Below are 18,129 nucleotides of genomic sequence, written 5' to 3' on the forward strand. Positions count from 1 at the left end.
TATTGTTGTATGAGCTATTTTTCGGCCTTAAATAGCTGATACAATGAGGTCCAAGGATATTAAATCGATTCAAACATGTGGTCTATTGACATTAGGCCCTAAGCCGGTATTTGTAATCAGTATGTTCAGTCCAGATCCTATCGTAGACTTTAAAATCTCATCCAGGCATACACTGAAAGATGCGTTCACATATAATAGTGAATCGAAGACATTTCACCTTTACAAAATAACTATGGTAAAGGCTGCTAAAAAAAATTGGTAGAATTTCAGGACGGAAATAATCACAAGTAGAGAAGAGTGGTATGTGCACAGTGGCATCACTGGCATGGTATAAATCCTCTGAAGGCCTCATCCTTGGAAGACCAGGAGAAGCAATGACGAAATGCGGTGAAAATAATGAGATGAAATTAAGGAGAATATGGATCGATAACTCATTAGATTATACAACTTCAAGGATAACATACCATAGGTCATATTGATATAATGACATACGAAGTATAGGATAGCGAAAAGAGACGATAAGATGCTAGACGATTTATCATTACTCACATTCGATCATAATATCATATCATCTACGGGATTATAACTTGAGATTCATTAACTAAACCCGAAAGTTAATTCCAGAATTAACAGTCGTAAGAAACATCACGCCGGTGTTATTTAAAGAGGGTAGTGTTTTTCGCCATCCGATCACGCCCCACTTGCATATAGACGGGTCCATTCCTTAGCTGCAGATTTATAAACAATAACTATGTCAAAGTGAGGAGCACATTGAGCCATATAAAGTCCCCAACGAGACGGTCTCATGCTAATAAAACACATACCAGCCAAATATAACTAATATTCCCACTCATACCCATTAACCCACCAAAAAACTGAAATCGCGAATGAACTTCGTCACTATATGGGTAAATGTCCTTATAATCTTGTCAATATCATGAAACCATACCCTAATTATTTAAAAAGAAGGGTGTATTTTTCCTTTTCCGGTAGGTCTCATGAGAGACCGTCTTCCACTAATTTAGTGGGAGACATAATAAGGAAAAAAAAATCAGTGGGTCCCTCACCCCATCATATGAGAGGTCTCTCAATAACGTTATTAAGAGACCGTCTCTCCGAAGTTTTTGTGTTCCTTTTCAGAGAATTCTAGGGGTTGGAAAGGGAGAATTAATCAGAAACTAACCGGTTTCAACGGCTTCAGCCTCATCAGTTTTCCAATGCTTAGCAATGTTCTCCGAGAGAGGGTCGTCAGGATTTGGAGCACTTAACAGGGCTTGGATACTGAAATAACGGATGATAGGAAAACAAAGATGATCAACTAAAATTATACCAAGACATCAGCAGTTCAGCGCAAAAGAAAACTTGTCCACAAATGGCCGAAATGGGAAAAAATGTCAACAGAATACATGACTGTCATTCATAAGACCATAACTACATACTCCGTATATAGAAAGCACTGCAGTAGGAAATTAAGCCGAATAGTAATTCCAGGGTACAGGGAATATTAATCAACTTGATATGATAGAACATTTAGTTATAAGAAAATGAAAGTGGGACTTCCACACAGTGACTTTCCAAAACAAAGTCAGGAACTTAGAGGTAAATCCGTAAATCCATGCTATATTAGGACAGTTCAGTAGTAAATTACCTCAAGAGTACAGTACGTATCTGGAGAGCCGGACTCCATTTGTCTTTGAGAATATCAAGGCATATCCGTCCTAGCTGTCAAAAATAATCATATATTAGGACTTTAGGCAAAATGACAAGCAGGTCTAATAAACAACAGTGAGAATAGCCCAGTTTACCTTATCGATGTTGGGATGATAAATTTTGGTGAGAAATCGAACCTGTAACAAAAATGTACCAAATAAGCAGCAGTTCAAACTTGTAAGGATCCCCATATTCAAACAGTGGAAGATGGTTTTAGAATAAATATATTAATTACTTCCCTCCGCAATACACATCGTTTATCTTTAGGGAAGGTGATACGAATTTTACCCGGGAGAATAAAACTCGTATGAGTGCAGCGGAAACAAAGAAAGAACAAGCAAGATCCGAACGTACTAGGTACGACCCGATCTGATTTGTAAGGATATTTGTTTCGATTTATGTAAATAAATCGAACCAATGGGATATTTGCTATTGTTAGACCTATAACAATAACAATGGGGATAGGCAATGTTAAACTACACCGATAGTCTAACAAAGAGATTAACGCTCTACACCGATAGAGTTAATCGGGTTTTTCACAAGACGACGCTTGAGATCAACCTTTCGAAATTGTAGACACAACTTCTATGTTTTACTTGAAAATACTCAAATAAAAACAATGGTTTTGTTTGAAATTCTTAACTTGATTGATTATTAAATCCTTCGACAATACATGGCTTATATAGCCGTTTAGGATGCTAATACTAGCTTACATAGGATGCCAATTTAGCATTTAAAACTAGACTTAATAGCTAATTAAGACCATTAATCTTGGACAAATTAAGGCCCTCTAAATGCAAAATTAAAACTACAAATGAATGGTAATAAACACCCAACTAAATGAGGCATTAATACCCTTTTATTGACTCAAAAGAAATTTGTATCTTGAAGGCCTTGGAATAACTACTCCTTTAGACGGATCCAATGCATGACAATAAGCAAACGAAACGAGCCTTCGACTTTAATCGCATCATCCCCTCCCCCTTGGAAAGGAATTGTCCTCAATTCATGTAATTGAACTCCTCCGGGATCAAATATGAACACTTCATGCACACAAACAAAAAGAATACCAAACACCATTTTGTGCCTTCCACTCCTCCTCCCTCCATGCACAAGTCTTGATAGCTTACTATAAATCTCATCCTTGAACAAATAATGCAAACAAGAGGAATCCTTCATAGTTGCAGCATCCTTTTCTATTTCAAAATCAACCAAATAAGAATCGGATTGATCTTGAAATTTAATAGACCCCATTGTGCTCTTGTAGACCTTGGGATTTAGATCGAACTCATACCCACAACTAAACGAATCACACGGTGCTTTGAAACCAGAAATCACTCCTTCCCCATCATCATACTCGTCAAAGATAGGAGGTAATCTTGGATCAAACTTAACATTTTGTTCATAGATGCCTTCAAACGAGAATACACCTAACATTTTTTTTTTTTTTCGGATGAATAGTACCCCGTGAACAGTAATTTTTGTGGTTTTTTTTTTTTTTTTTTTGTTCAATTCGTACCTTCAAGATCCAATCGATTAAACCACAACTACCTCGCTGAGTTTAACCTTTGAATACCAATCGCGTTGGATATTCAACTACTAATTGATTGGGACCTCCTTAGGACCGTCTTGATTTTTTTGGGGTGATCAAGAGCCGAAGCTCTGATACCACTAATGATACGAATTTTACCCGGGAGAATAAAACTCGTATGAGTGCAGCGGAAACAAAGAAAGAACAAGCAAGATCCGAACGTACTAGGTACGACCCGATCTGATTTGTAAGGATATTTGTTTCGATTTATGTAAATAAATCGAACCAATGGGATATTTGCTATTGTTAGACCTATAACAATAACAATGGGGATAGGCAATGTTAAACTACACCGATAGTCTAACAAAGAGATTAACGCTCTACACCGATAGAGTTAATCGGGTTTTTCACAAGACGACGCTTGAGATCAACCTTTCGAAATTGTAGACACAACTTCTATGTTTTACTTGAAAATACTCAAATAAAAACAATGGTTTTGTTTGAAATTCTTAACTTGATTGATTATTAAATCCTTCGACAATACATGGCTTATATAGCCGTTTAGGATGCTAATACTAGCTTACATAGGATGCCAATTTAGCATTTAAAACTAGACTTAATAGCTAATTAAGACCATTAATCTTGGACAAATTAAGGCCCTCTAAATGCAGAATTAAAACTACAAATGAATGGTAATAAACACCCAACTAAATGAGGCATTAATACCCTTTTATTGACTCAAAAGAAATTTGTATCTTGAAGGCCTTGGAATAACTACTCCTTTAGACGGATCCAATGCATGACAATAAGCAAACGAAACGAGCCTTCGACTTTAATCGCATCAGAAGGAAACAGCTAGAAGAAAGCTACTCACTATTTAGTTATGAAGCTTAATCTAACAGCATACACATTAATTCATGGACAAATAAGAAATTTTTCACATCAACCGAGACCTTGATAAGTAGTCCTGGGTCCCAATGAGGTGACAGCAAACTCAAGTAAAAGCCATCGTCTATAATACTAAGATATGTAACTAAAAAGGTATATTTTCAGGCTAAATTTGTTCTGCTGTCTTTACCTACCTATGGTGTATGGTCTACATTACTCAGGCTAGTTGAAGCATCTGACATGGGACCCATGTCTAAGTGTTAAGGTATGCTGTTTTATGCGAAGTCTACATGTTTTGGCTAAAATGAAGTATCAAAGGGCCATACGCCCATACCCATTTCCGAGTGTTGAGTGCCAGACACTACTCACACGACTACACTAGCTAATAAAAAGAGTCGGAGTAACATAGGGCCATAAGCTATGGTGCAGTACAGTCCAAAACTCGGTCACCTACCTCTCCGCACATATTAAATTAAATAGCTTATATACAATCGGTCAGCTCATCATAGTTATCTCCACAATGTCAATACATAAAGAAATGTCGAGTATACTGTTCTAGATCAATTTTAACCTGACACTGTCATATGTTAACAGATGATGAAATAACATTTGACAGTCTAACTTGCATGTATAATCAGCATGCCTCCCAAAGAACAAGAAGTCAGTTGTTTATCTTTAGTTTGATCGGTCTTAATTCTGCTCTTTATTCGAGTAGTTGTTTCTTTGCCAAATTACCGGAGGCCTATGCTTTTTTGAGTCCAATTGTCGATTTTATGCCCGTCATACCTCTACTTTCTTTTCTCTTAGCCTTCGTTTGGCAAGCTGCTGTAAGTTTTCGATAAGATCTTTCATCTTATCCTATAAAAATGAATGCTTTGAAGGGGAAAAAATACAAGCTCAATAGGAATGCAGAGTCTGAAGTTGATAAATTTTACAGAGAGGTGTACATGTTATCAATATAATGCTTCATAACTTCTTCAATGCACCAACCTATTTAACGTCAAAACCTTATAGAAGATTCCCCAAACATCGAAGATTAATTTTTTCACTTTGCAACTATGAACACATGGAACAAATCACCAAACAAGACATAAAATTATAATTAAGCCGAACCAAGTTGGAAGAAAAAAGCTAAAATTTCTAATTCCGGGTAAACCATTTTTTTCCTCTTTCAAATTACAGATTTTTGGTTTCTCCATAACCACAACTCTTAACCACCCTTCTCTTTTTAAGTTTTTTATAACATCCATACACCAATGCTAATCCACATCCTGCACAGCTGGACCCAACACTGAGACGCCTTTTAACACCCCTAAAAAAAGAAACTACTCCATTCTATTTATAATTTCCTCATTTTTTTGGTTCATCCTTAGTAATTGGTCTGTTTCTCTATGGAGTAGGTAAGAAAAAAAAAAAGTTATACTATCCCAATTAATGGCAATGGTAATGTCTTATCTCTATGGGTAATTTTTTTAAATTGAGGAGTAATAATGATAACTCATAACAAAATCTTAAAACTACGAGCCGTCTATAGGCATTATGTATCAGCCAAAAACTTGAGGATCAGAAGTCTAGTGCACAATTGGTACAAAGCAAATAGCTGACCCAGCTTTCTAAGATATACTTTCCCGTGTACACCTGCAAAATTTCATCAGTCTCTAGAACCTTCCCATGCAACCAAGAAAATTCAGTGGAAGCTTATGAGCATAATAGTCTCGGAACGCAGAAGCTAGAACTTCCTGTTTTAGTCTTTAACAACATAGGTTGAAATGATCGCATCAACTACAACGCAATGTTTATAACTGGTCTTGGCCAATAATATGGTGAACTTATGATTGCATAAAGTACCTTAAGAATGCACATATTACTAGGCAAGAATGTCAAGACAGATCAAACAATGTGGACAGAGCTTGGCATACCTTAGGAGCAGCCATTGGATATTCCTCAGGCAAAAATAATTCCAACTTGAAGACTCCTCCTACATATAACAAGAGTGACAAGCTTTTAGAGTGTATGTTTGACAACCTAAAAATATACAATCTGGCATATACAATACAGGCTCGGAGCGTAACACGTCTAGGTACGTCAGTATTGAGTATATGAAACAACCCTAGCTTCAAGAGTCCAAGCAAATAAACTTCACCACACCCTAAACCCTTAATTGCAAAGCTTGAGGTGAACGAGGCTCAAGGCAAAGGCAAGCGCCTCATGCAAATGTAGCGCGCCGTTTTTCTCACACAAATCAGTATTTTTAGTATAAAACATCGTGCAATAATTATCGTTTTAAGGATTTTAAAGAGCACTACAGGTCAGATAGAGAATCGGGCAAAGTATGTAGTTTGAATAGCAATGCACATCACTACCTGCGAAGGCGCACAAAGGCAGTGACCCGGTGTGGCTAGCGTAGTAGCGTCTCGCACTCTCACCTAGACTTGACCTCAAACCTACCTAGGAATGCTTTTTAATACCTAAACCTTAACCGTCATTCCCACACACCTAAATTGCCCAATCTACCTAGCACCTTACTCCGACTCCCGTATCCCTTTTCTTCCAAAATAAGAGAATACAAATATGAAATATCTACATTTTATTCAAGCCTTTCTAAAGACCCTTAAAACAATCACTGAAATGAAAAATCTCATACAGCAACAACATAATGAATCCCGAAGAGATGATATAAACATATGTGCAAAAGAGAATATTGGTATACCTTCGTAAGGAGATTGAGAAGGGCCGAGGATCATTACATTAAAGTAGCGCATATTTTCCTCTGATGGAGATGCACTGATTCCCGGAGCTACACTCAAAATCAAATCTCATAATCATTCAAAGCAAAAATATACATGTCATTTCAAACGAAGAATAAAACTATGACTTAAATCATAAGATGCTTTAATTTCACAAAAACGCCAAATTTCTCAACATTTTCATATAAATGTAAAGCTCAAATTCTATCGAATATCCCAAGGTTTTAAATAATAGTACTAGTATTTCTTCTGTTCCATCTGATCGTATAAGTTTTCCAAAACAATGAATTTATATCAACATTTGCACATACACATAAAGCTCAAATTCTATCAAATATCCCACCGTTTAAAATAACAGTACTAGTATTTCTTATGTTCCATTCGATTGTATACGTTTTCCAAAATCCTCCCGCTAATTTTCAATTTCGTTTACACTTCTCAACTCAACATTTTCACGTTAATGTAAAGCTCAAATTCTATCGATCCCATGGTTTTAAATGATACTATCTAGCATATTTTCTGTTCCACTTGATTGTATACGTTTTCCGAAAACAAATCATTTCTCAACTCAACATTTTCACATAAATGCAAAGCTATAGTTCTATCGAATATCCCAAGGTTTTAAATAATAATAATACGGAGTAGTATTTCTTCTGTTCCATTTGATTGTATACGTTTTCCAAGAACAAAAATTCTCAACTCAACATTTCCACACAAAGGTAAAGCTCAAATTCTATCGATCCCAAGGTTTTAAATAATCCTACTGGTATTTCCTCTATTCAAAATCCTCTCGCATATTTTCAATTTCGTGATCACTCAACAACAACAAATGTCAAAATCATTCAAAGCAATACTGATTTAATCAAAACACAAGACAATAAAATCTTCACATAAACACCAAAATTCAATATGCATAAATTCACAGAAACGTAGAGCTCAAAATTCAATTAAATATCAACGAAGAAGTATAAACCTGGTTCGCTAAGAAGACGCTGAGTTTCCTGCAAAAAAAAATCAAAAATCGAAACAATCAAGAAACCCTAGGAATATGCTTTCGATCAAGAAATTCAACTAAAGTGAAATTAAAGTAGGTAAATGAAAGCGATAGAGAGATCGATGAAAAACCTTGATGATTCTTCGAGGAAGATTGCTGTTCGCCGCCATTGAAGGAGAGCTTAAGGTGCGACTTGGAAGTGAGAGAAAATTCGAGAGAATCTAGAGAGAGAATTTGAGGTGTTTTGGGGATTTGTTCTCGCTAAAATAGATACATGGAAATGAAATGAATAGAGGTCACGTTTATTTGGGGGAGAATTTGTTGGGAATAATTTTGAGTTTGTCACGTTTTGTTAATCTTGATATCATACTTTTTAGATGATGATTTTAATTTTAAAATTATTTTAATCTCGATATCATACTTTTTGTATGATGATTTTAATTTTAAGTATATTTTGTAAATATGATAATGCTACTTGATGATTTCGAGTTTCCGTATCATTCTCACATATACAATTAGGATTTGATGATAACAATATACATCAGCATATGAGAGGATTGTATCTTCTATTGAGTGTCTAGATACCACCTAATAGCGCTATCGTTCCGTCTTACTTTGCCGTGTCTCGTGTTGTCAGAAGATTTTTTGATGAAATTTATGATAACTTGATCAGGGCGAAGCTACCTTGTTGCAAAGGGTAGCCCTCGCTACCCCCAAATCCAAAAGAATCGATTTAAAAATTAAATTCTGCTACCCAAAATAGCTAGAATATTGAGGAAGCAACTAAATATTAATAAGCGAAATAAAAATACAAGAAGATGTCGGTAGCTCATGGGTTAAAATTGTTGACTTGTTCCACTGCATTATGTGTTCTATCCATATTTTAAATCCTAACTTCGCCGCTGAACTTGATGAGTGTACGTCTTCTAAAAATTTGGGGGTGAAATCAAAGTAAGAAAAAACAAAAATTAAATTATTCTCAAATTTAGAATTATTTTTTTGTTTACGATACAAACTTTGAATTATTCTTAACAATTTTCTATATTTGAATGGTGGAATACTAGATTAAGAAAGGTCTCTACCTAATTAGTATATGTGCTTCATTATTTGCACAAAAAAGAAGTATCATTTGACTTTTGGAGTTTGCTTTAGTAATTAGGCTTCATTTGTACGCATGGTGCATTTTCTTCTTCCATAATTAGTCGATGTGTGGCCTAAGTATTGACTGCGTGCTAGTTTGAGCGATTAAATATTAATCAAATAGGCCCTGTTTGGTAAACAGCGGATTAATATTGACAGAAGCAGATTGTAAAAGCAGATTGTAATTAGTAGAATTTGTTGGCAGATTTGACTAGCATATTCAATTAGCAGAATTTGTCAAAGGTGTTTGGTAATTAGCAGAATTAAATTAGCAGATTAGCTAATTTCTTTGTAAAATGACAAAAAAGAACATGATTAAATTATTGACTAGTATTTGTCAAAATACATCACACAAACAACTTTAATGCCTAATGTCGATTTCTTCTACTAGCCATCAAACTAGAAGTAATGTTATCGCGAACAGTTGACATTTCTTTAGTTCCCGAAGACTCGGTTGCAGGTTGCGAGGAATGATTAGCCACATCTTGTAATACATCTGGAGGTATAAAATCCGGATTACTCTGTAAATTTTGGGTAAAGAAAAATCAAAGAAAAAAACAAAAACAAAAACAAAAAAAAACGCATGGAGTATGTACGTATGCAAGTCAATATGTATGCAATACTTTAAAGAAAAAGTGAAAAAACAAGTTTGAGAAAAAAAACGTACCTTTTTCCAGAGATGGGGGTGAATGAGGAACAATGGAGAAATAAAGGTAGGGTTATATTTTTTTTAAAGGGTAAAAAGGTGAATATTTTTTTTCTCTAATCTACTATTTGAATATGCTAGGGGGAGCAGCATATTCTAAAATAGTAGATTGGGCTCAAATCTACTGTTTCAATATGCCGTTTCCCAAACACCCCAAATAGCATATTGATTGGTCAAATATGCTAATTGGGTCAAATATGCTGAAATTTATGCAATATGATGTTTACCAAACAGCGCCTAAATGATTTGATAACGATATTCTTCCTTTTTTGCGTCGCGAAAATGGCTGAACGAAATTTAATGTAGTTAAACTGAACTGAAGTAAAAGTTAATTTGTGAGAGAATAAGCTAAACTGAACTGAATTTGGCTAAAATTAAGTTTAAAAGAACAAGACCCTAATCAAGCTACAATAAATTGACGACATACTATCTTAGATCCCTAGGATAAGTACGAGTGCATACTTTGCATCCTTTGTGCAGTGAGGGGACGAGATAACCATGCAGAGTAACAAAACCTATATGTAACGGTGATGAATTACAAGATGATAAAAGAAAAAGGAGGACTACTTGAGCAAAACTCCGATAAAAAGAAGTCTGATCAGAGAATCTGGTTCTAGAAAAGCCCCGGAGATATTTGAACAACGCTCGGACCTGCCCTCGCAAAATTTGCTAACTATTTTCAAGTATGGATTGGTGAAGTTAGAATGTTAGATGTATGAGTGTTCAATATAATTTTGATTTGTCGAATATGGATATTGGGCTTATGTTTCAAATTTTGGGCCTTGTACTAGACCTGCGTTAAGACTAGAGTAACTCAATAAGCCCGAATTGGACTTGTTTTTTCCCCTCTTTAAATAAGGCGCAAGGTCAGTACAATATAACGGTAAAGGGGATTTAAAACCTAATCTTAACCATTAGGCTAAGATTTCTTTCGTTGAACTGGGCTTGTATTCGATATGATTTTGATAGACCGAGTTTAGTTTTGGGCTTAGGCTTCGGATTTCAGGCTTGAGTCTAGACCTGGTAAAACGGGTCACCCGGGTCGGGTACAGGACAGGTCAATTTTGGTCGGTCATTTTGGATCTGTCATATATTTCGGGTCGGGTTGGGTCACTTTCGGGTTTCGAGTCAATTTCGGGTTACCTGTTGTCGGGTCATTTTCGAGTATAGGTCATTTTGGGTCGGGTTGTTTTTGAGTTAATGGCTAAGCACTTAAGTTAATATTATTTCGATTAAGAAATATTATTTTGCAAATTTAACTATTTATTAGGGATTATTGTAACCAATGAAACTTTATTTTGATATATATAGTATTAATACGAGTATGAGTTAGTACTAATCTCCGACCGATTCTTAGAGAAGACATTTTCGGGGTGGCTATCCCCCGTCTAGTAGCCAGTTAATTACGGGGACTACCCCTCTTATGTACCAAAAAAAAAAAAACTAGTCTTTTCGGGTCATTTTGGGTCACTTCAAGTCATTTGGGATCAGGCCAGTTATGAGTCGGCCAGTCGGGTCTTTTCGGATTGGGTCACCTCGGGTTGGGTCAACATTGGGTCAGACAATATTCGGGTCGGGTCGGGTCTGGGTCGGGTCTGGTTATTTCGGGTCATATTCGGGTCAAGCAAGTTCGGGTCATTTTCGGGTCTCGGGTCAACCTTTTTGAGTCGGGCCATTCAGGTCTGACCCATTTTGCCAGCTCTAGGCTTGAGCCAGGGACTGGACTTGTGTTAGGACTAGAGTAAGCCCAAACAGTAGTGTAGATGAAGACTTTTGAGTAGCACATGTTGCAAGTCTTGCAAGTAGGCCGATTACGATCCTTTGACTATGTGTCTATGACATCGTGAACAAGACAATGAGCACATGTACACAAATTTTACAAATTTTTAAGTCGTTTTACACAAAAATTTATGTAAAACAAGCATTTTTTTATAATCATTTAATAATATTGGTGTTTTATTTAAACTAATTTAGTTATGGTTTTTTATTTTTAATTTGTTTTGCATAATGTAGCATAAATTTGTGTCCCCAAAGGTATGTTAAATAATAAAATTGAAATAATTTTCATATAAATCAAAATAATGCCATTTTTCCAATACACAATTTTATTTATTTGGATATACTAATAATGTTAACATTTTGATTATGAACTTGAGATTGTATATATTATCATCTGATTTTAATGTCATTTATAACGTCTAGTTATATTGTTATGTATTCTAGTACTCCCTCCAATTTCATTTATTGTTCCCTTTTCTTTTTGGCATAAGAAATAAAAGAATTAATTTGGACTACACAATACACATGACCCCACATCAAATTGATTTTGGACCACACAAAATTGTCCAAAAAAGGAAAGAGAGAACAATAAGGAAAATGGATGAAAAGGGAAAGATGAACAATAAATGAAATTGGTGGGAGTATAATTTTGTGGAAGGGTCTATGCAAATTAAATGAATAAATTACATTTTTTTTTGGTATATTCATAGAAACAAATTATACAATTTGATTTCAAGATTATTTTTAATATTTTCATTGATACACTGAAAAACCTGCATTTATACGATAATTGGCACTTCTCTAGAAAAAGTTTAAACACTGGTAAAATGTTAAGTACAACATAAAGTCCAGTTAGTCTTGCTGAAGACGGGTCGGAGCAAGCGACGGGTAATGACACTCACAAAACGGATATGGGGGGACAAGGTGCACCCCCATGTGCTTCCCTCTCTCCTCTATTTGGGCCATTTGTGAGAGGAAATGGTATCCGTCACTCCACAGTGACGGATATGTGCCGTCTTCACTGAGATTTTGTGCATAAAGCCACTCTTCTAATATCGCAATGATTTTTACTTTATACAATTGATAATTAGATAAATCAACAAGATTAATAAAGTTAAATACAACATTATTACAAATTACAATCAATCATAATAAATCCCTATTGTTTTTATAAAAAAATCATCACAATGAGACATTGATGAACACACCCAGTCAATCTGACAAGTTACAACTCCCCCAACACAATTTACTTCCTCCCAAAAATTCACATCCATAAAAAAAAAAACAATAAATTCCCATAAATAACAAATGTAAATAAAAAAAATACCCACCTAAAATAATCTAAACAATGATCTAAAACATGGGGCTTGACCCAATACTTGCAGGACACGTGTCAGTGTACCACCCTCAAATCTTCAACTTGTTCTGGTCCCCTCATTCCCCAATAAATTAAATTAAATTAATAAATCATAAATCAGAAAAATAAAAATAAAAAATAAAAAATAAAAATAAAAAGTTTGATGTAGGGAACATGTCATGTGAGTTCACAGGTTAACAAATCCCACCACCACTTGGCACTTTACTATCCCTTTTTTTTTGTTTTCGGATTAGTCTCATGTAAAGTCGTTTACATAAAATATAGTGTAAGACGATTTTATATAAGAAGTTGAATTCTTGTTATGTCATAATTTGCTCTTGTTCTGCACAACCCATGTTATGATCGGAGACTGGTGGTTGTGCGGTGGTGGTTGTCGCGGTGTTGCTACAATTCGCGGTGTTGCTCATCTTGATATTTTGTTGTTGTTGATGATATATTTGCCTTAATCTCTCAATTTCCTTCTTTAATGCTTCTTGATGAGCTGTACAAATTAATAATTGTCATTAACATTACATTAATATTGATATAAGTACTTCAAATGTACTACATCTACTGTCAATTGTCAACATGCCTTTGGATCATAATATTAAATACGTCGCAAATTATTGAGACTGCATATCCGTCTTAAAGATAAAACGAGTCACATCGGACAAAAGTATAATACCTAGGAAACGACAATAAACTTATCTCATCTATCTATATAGGTTGGTACTTAACTCGTATTAAAACTTAAAACAAATATAATCATCTTAAACAAGACTGTTAATTAGAATATAAAATCGATCATGAGACTCCAACCATCAGCTTAAGTTACAATAAAACAAAGTTGCTCAACATGCACATTACGTAATTATCCCTAAAAAGATTATGCATTAATTGCTATAATTAATACCCTCTTGCCCTTAATTAAGTAATTTGTAGAGTATTATTGGTCCTCATGAAGTGCATGTAGCTACATTGGGTTAGCAATTAGGAAACAATAGTTTGGTAGGTTTAAGCTATAGTACTAGCATGAAATGTTTCAATTTGAGGGCCAACTTATCATTAACGCTAGAGTGCGGGGTAAAATCGTAATAAACATATATTGACAGAGCTTTGAATAATATACAACTTATACCAAATTTAGTGTTTATTTCACCGACTCCTAAAATTGAAACCTCATTTCCGTTCTCCAAACCTTACTTATTTTGAAGGAAATGTTTTTTTTTCTTTTTCTTTTTCTTTTTTTTGACAGTTTTTTAAAGGACATGTTAGTGTTTATCATATACTCCGTAACATCAATGTTACTATAACTTATTCAACTTTAAATCATACTCGTACAACTTACACCAAAATCGTATTTTCAAGGACATACTAGTTTTCATCATATAAAATCAATGTTACTATAACTTATTCAGTTTTTCATTGGATCATATAACTTACACCAAATTTAGTATTTTCTTGTTCGCCTCCCAAACTTCAAACATTATTTTATCGTCTCTAAATCTTATTTTCAAGGACGCACTAGCTTTTAACCTTTTATCATATAGAAATACTGTAGTAGTATATACTATCAAGACTCGATTATACAAGTATTGTATTATATAATATCCCTGACTCGAAAATAGTATGATTATTTTAGGTTATATATTGAAAATGAAAATGACAAAATTAACCGAATTATGCTCAATTCCGATCCTAATAAACGTTACGGATTGAAGTACATAATTCGATTCGATATTTGTATGCCAGACCAATTAATTAAAGCTTGTGGGTCGATGTTTTTCATGCATAATTTCATATCTATCTTATTCTGATAAAAGCAGAAATTCTGATGAATATGTACTCATCTTTTTTCATGTTTTGACGACAATATGGACCTCCACCCTAATGAGTGAACTCAAATGATTTTATGCTAAAAAAAAATTAAGATTTAATCTTACGTAGATACTTCATGCATTAAAGTAGGTTAAATATGCGAATCTATTGAAGAAAAAAGCAATTTAACATGATTATAATAGAGCAAGATTCTCAATTACTTTTCTCAAATTAATTAGATTGTAAATATCAAAATTGAACTTACTAATTATTTCATTCTTATGACAAATTTATCAGCTAAATATAAAGTTTGATCTAATCCAAAATGGCTCGACCGATTACATTAGTATTATTAATCACGCTTAATTAACTTGTTTTTCCTGTGTGTGAAGGGAGTCACAGTAACAAATATGATGCTGAAGGAATTTGAAGTCAGGTCATGAGCACTCGTCTTAATGACTTTATCAGCTAACTTAGTTGACATCGATATCGACATTAACTTGCTAAATCATGTTAGACATTATATGAAGAATATTATTTTGTGATAGAACAAAAATTACTCTACCAAAAGCGTAATACAAAACACAATTATTCATTAATTAACTATTCCATTGCAAATTGAACAAGTTGAACATTATTAATTAATTAATTAATTAATTATAAGATGGATCATAATTCAACGTAATTAAGATCGAGATGCATGGAGTAATTAATTAAATTAAATTAATTAAAATAAAATAAAATGAAATGCAACTAACCATCTTTGAAAATCTTATCTTGAGCCAAGGCAGCTATCCTTTGCTTAAGAGCACTATTGTCCACGTTAAGAATCAACCTTTGGTGGTCCAAATATGCAACTCTTGGAGACAATGCTGATACCTCCGTCTTCATTGTCACAAATTTTATTATTATCAATACAAACTTATCGATATATCGTACATTTAAACACGTTTCTAATTAATTGTATCGACTTTTTAAGATAGTCACAAGGTTGAATAATTAACCTAGTTAATTAACTGTGAAATTGTAAGATAGTTTTACACAATTATTATAACGACAAAAACCTGTCATTATATCATACATTAAAACACGTTTTGAATTTATTGTATCGACTGTTTAAGATAGTTGGAACATACACCCTATAAGAAGATAACAACGATGTTGAATAATTAATTAAACTAGCTAATTAACCGTGAAATTGTAAGACGGTCTTACAAAAAATTTGCGTGTTAGAATTATGAATTACGTACAATATAATTATGGCGAAAAAATAAATTCATGCACGTAATATGATTAGTATGTTTACCTGTAATGTAGTTACACTTCGTTCTAACTCCGATATGTATTGCAACTTCCTTACTCTGGACCGTTGTGCTGATTGTCGATTTGCCAATATTCTAATCAAATTCAATATTTCATAAGCATAATTAACGATATATTAATCGCAAAATTCAACTAATTAACTGAATTATGTAATATAATATACATTATTATATAAAATTGTGACAATTATTATTATCAGTTAAATTAGCAGACATATGCAAATAAGTTAAATAAATGTTTACCTCTTAATACGTTTGGGATCGAGATTGAGAGGATCGCCATGAGAATGATTAAGATTAACATTCTCGGAAAAGGGATTAGTAGCCGCGTTATTATTATTATCACAAGGGCTAACGCTCTCGACTTCTCCAGGCTCGCTCTTAAGAAAACAATGCTGCTGATTATTATTATTATTATTATTACTATTATTTTCGAGCGAAATATGATTATTATTATTATTATCATCCTCGTTATTAGAATTCTGATCAGAAGGCGGGGAAGAAGGCAAACCACCTGCCTTCGTCCCTCCAGATATGTCGTCAGAGAACATTGACATAAGTTGTTCATCATCCAACCGGTCAAACCCGCCGGCGCCGGCGCCGGAGCTCCGGGAATCACCGGCGGTCTCGAGAAAAGCAATGGAATCACTCATGGACCGCCGGTGGGTCCCCCTCCTAGCGGAAGTGAAGTCAAGAAACTCGTCCACCCACGACGCTGGTGCAGTCGTTTGTGGCTGAGAATTAGACGGAGGCGGAGGCGGAGGCGGAATGGTGGTTGTTAAGGGTGGCATTCTTTGGTGAGGAGGGAATGGTGGAGGCCAGTTTTGGTGTTGTGGGATCTTGGGTGGTAATTGTGCCATTGTATGAATAAGAGGTTTTTTTTATGATATATAATATGATAGGTGTACTATAGGGGGAATTAGGGAGAAGTATGTATGAATGAATGTAGTGTAGTTTTGTGTAATAAATGTAGTTTGAGTTTGATAGGTTGTTTGTGTACTAAAAGTTTTGGGATGGTAGTTTGGAGTGGAATATATATGTAGGAGGAGGTAGGGAAGTGTAACTACTAGGGGAAAAAAATAAAGGAAGATTTAATGGATTTGATTGTTGTATTGTAAATTGTTTTGGGATTTTTTTTTTTTTTTTTTTTGCTAAAGAGGTGTAAGGGTAATTTGGTGCTGGCGGTGTTCGAATTCAGATCATGGGTACTATCTCTCATGAGTCATGACACATCAAAGATGTACTACTACTATAGTACTATTATATGGGCGTATGTTGTAAATTGTAATAGCAACTTTTTTTTTTTTTTTTGGTGAGACCACCAAGTTTAGCTCGAAGTCAGACCAGATAAGACCACTAGCCCTAAGTTATTTGTAGTTATAATTGAATAAGAAATATTAAAAAGTTCGAAATATCTAAGATTCTAATCGTTACAACAATAACAAAGTTATAATTATATGAATGTCTAAAGAATCCTATAAATATCGAGGTGATAGATTTACATCGTTTCATCTTAATATCAGAAGAGAAAAGAGATTCATAACTCATACAAAAAAAATCACAATAATTTTGATGTTATTTAACTACTTTTATATTGTTATAATTTAAATGAACAGACAACGAGCCTTTACTTTTTACATTGTTAAAAAAAAAAAAATTAAAATCCTTACAAGTAAGAAATTAACAAATTCTTGTATAAGTCAACTTTACATAAACACATAAATTTACCATAGATTTACAAAAATACTACTACAGTTTTAGTTAATTTTAGTTATTTTCAGTAATTAAATGTCGTGCTTAAACGTTAAACCGTTTTACACAAGATCAATTATTAATATGGATAGAAAATAGGGAGGAGAGTGGTGGCCGGTGATCACATGGGAGAGGAAATGAGGAATGAAGAGACAGCTAGCAACCGGCTTGGTAGAAGTAGTTAATGGTTTAAATTAATTAAACCGGAAAGTCTTCACTTATTTAATTACCTCCCACACTTCCTTCTTTAACATGATAGACAAATCCAGCCACCACGTGCCTACGTGACCCCTTTCCGGCATATGGGTCATCCTAATTATAGTCGGGTCGGCTGATTTGAGGTCGGGTTTGATGTAGTTGTATTAATCATAGTTTATCTTGGAGC

General features: G+C 34.3%; 2 protein-coding genes across 2 annotated transcripts; both read right to left on the reverse strand.

Annotated features, from left to right (window-relative positions):
- Positions 1 to 407: 407 nt before the first annotated feature.
- On the reverse strand, positions 408 to 8,216 carry LOC141656366 (ubiquitin-conjugating enzyme E2 36-like). The gene is made up of 8 exons (XM_074463231.1): positions 8,002 to 8,216; positions 7,850 to 7,877; positions 6,840 to 6,926; positions 6,049 to 6,107; positions 1,806 to 1,847; positions 1,649 to 1,722; positions 1,184 to 1,281; positions 408 to 728 (listed from the first exon to the last, which is right to left on the reverse strand). Exons 1-8 carry the CDS (start codon positions 8,038 to 8,040, stop codon positions 691 to 693), a joined length of 465 nt encoding a protein of 154 aa, XP_074319332.1. The 5' UTR covers positions 8,041 to 8,216; the 3' UTR covers positions 408 to 690.
- Positions 8,217 to 13,082: 4,866 nt separating this feature from the next.
- LOC141656367 (basic leucine zipper 6-like) lies at positions 13,083 to 17,002 on the reverse strand. Its single transcript, XM_074463232.1, has 4 exons — positions 16,236 to 17,002; positions 15,977 to 16,067; positions 15,429 to 15,555; positions 13,083 to 13,354 (listed from the first exon to the last, which is right to left on the reverse strand). The coding sequence occupies exons 1-4, from the start codon at positions 16,850 to 16,852 to the stop codon at positions 13,173 to 13,175; spliced, it is 1,017 nt and encodes a 338-aa protein (XP_074319333.1). The 5' UTR covers positions 16,853 to 17,002; the 3' UTR covers positions 13,083 to 13,172.
- Positions 17,003 to 18,129: the final 1,127 nt, after the last annotated feature.

Source organism: Silene latifolia, chromosome 5 (assembly GCF_048544455.1).
Source record: "Silene latifolia isolate original U9 population chromosome 5, ASM4854445v1, whole genome shotgun sequence".
NCBI lineage: Eukaryota > Viridiplantae > Streptophyta > Magnoliopsida > Caryophyllales > Caryophyllaceae > Silene > Silene latifolia.

Coding starts and splice junctions, on each gene's coding strand:
- LOC141656366 (XM_074463231.1), bottom strand. CDS start 8,040: ATGGCGGCGAACAGCAATCTTCCTCGAAGAATCATCAAG. Junction 7,878..8,001: donor TTCCTCGAAGAATCATCAAG/GTTTTTCATCGA, acceptor TTTTTTTTGCAG/GAAACTCAGCGTCTTCTTAG. Junction 6,108..6,839: donor TTCTCAATCTCCTTACGAAG/GTATACCAATAT, acceptor TGTTATATGTAG/GAGGAGTCTTCAAGTTGGAA.
- LOC141656367 (XM_074463232.1), bottom strand. CDS start 16,852: ATGGCACAATTACCACCCAAGATCCCACAACACCAAAACTGGCCTCCA. Junction 15,556..15,976: donor GAAGTGTAACTACATTACAG/GTAAACATACTA, acceptor GTGACAATGAAG/ACGGAGGTATCAGCATTGTC. Junction 13,355..15,428: donor AGATAAGATTTTCAAAGATG/GTTAGTTGCATT, acceptor TAATTTGTACAG/CTCATCAAGAAGCATTAAAG.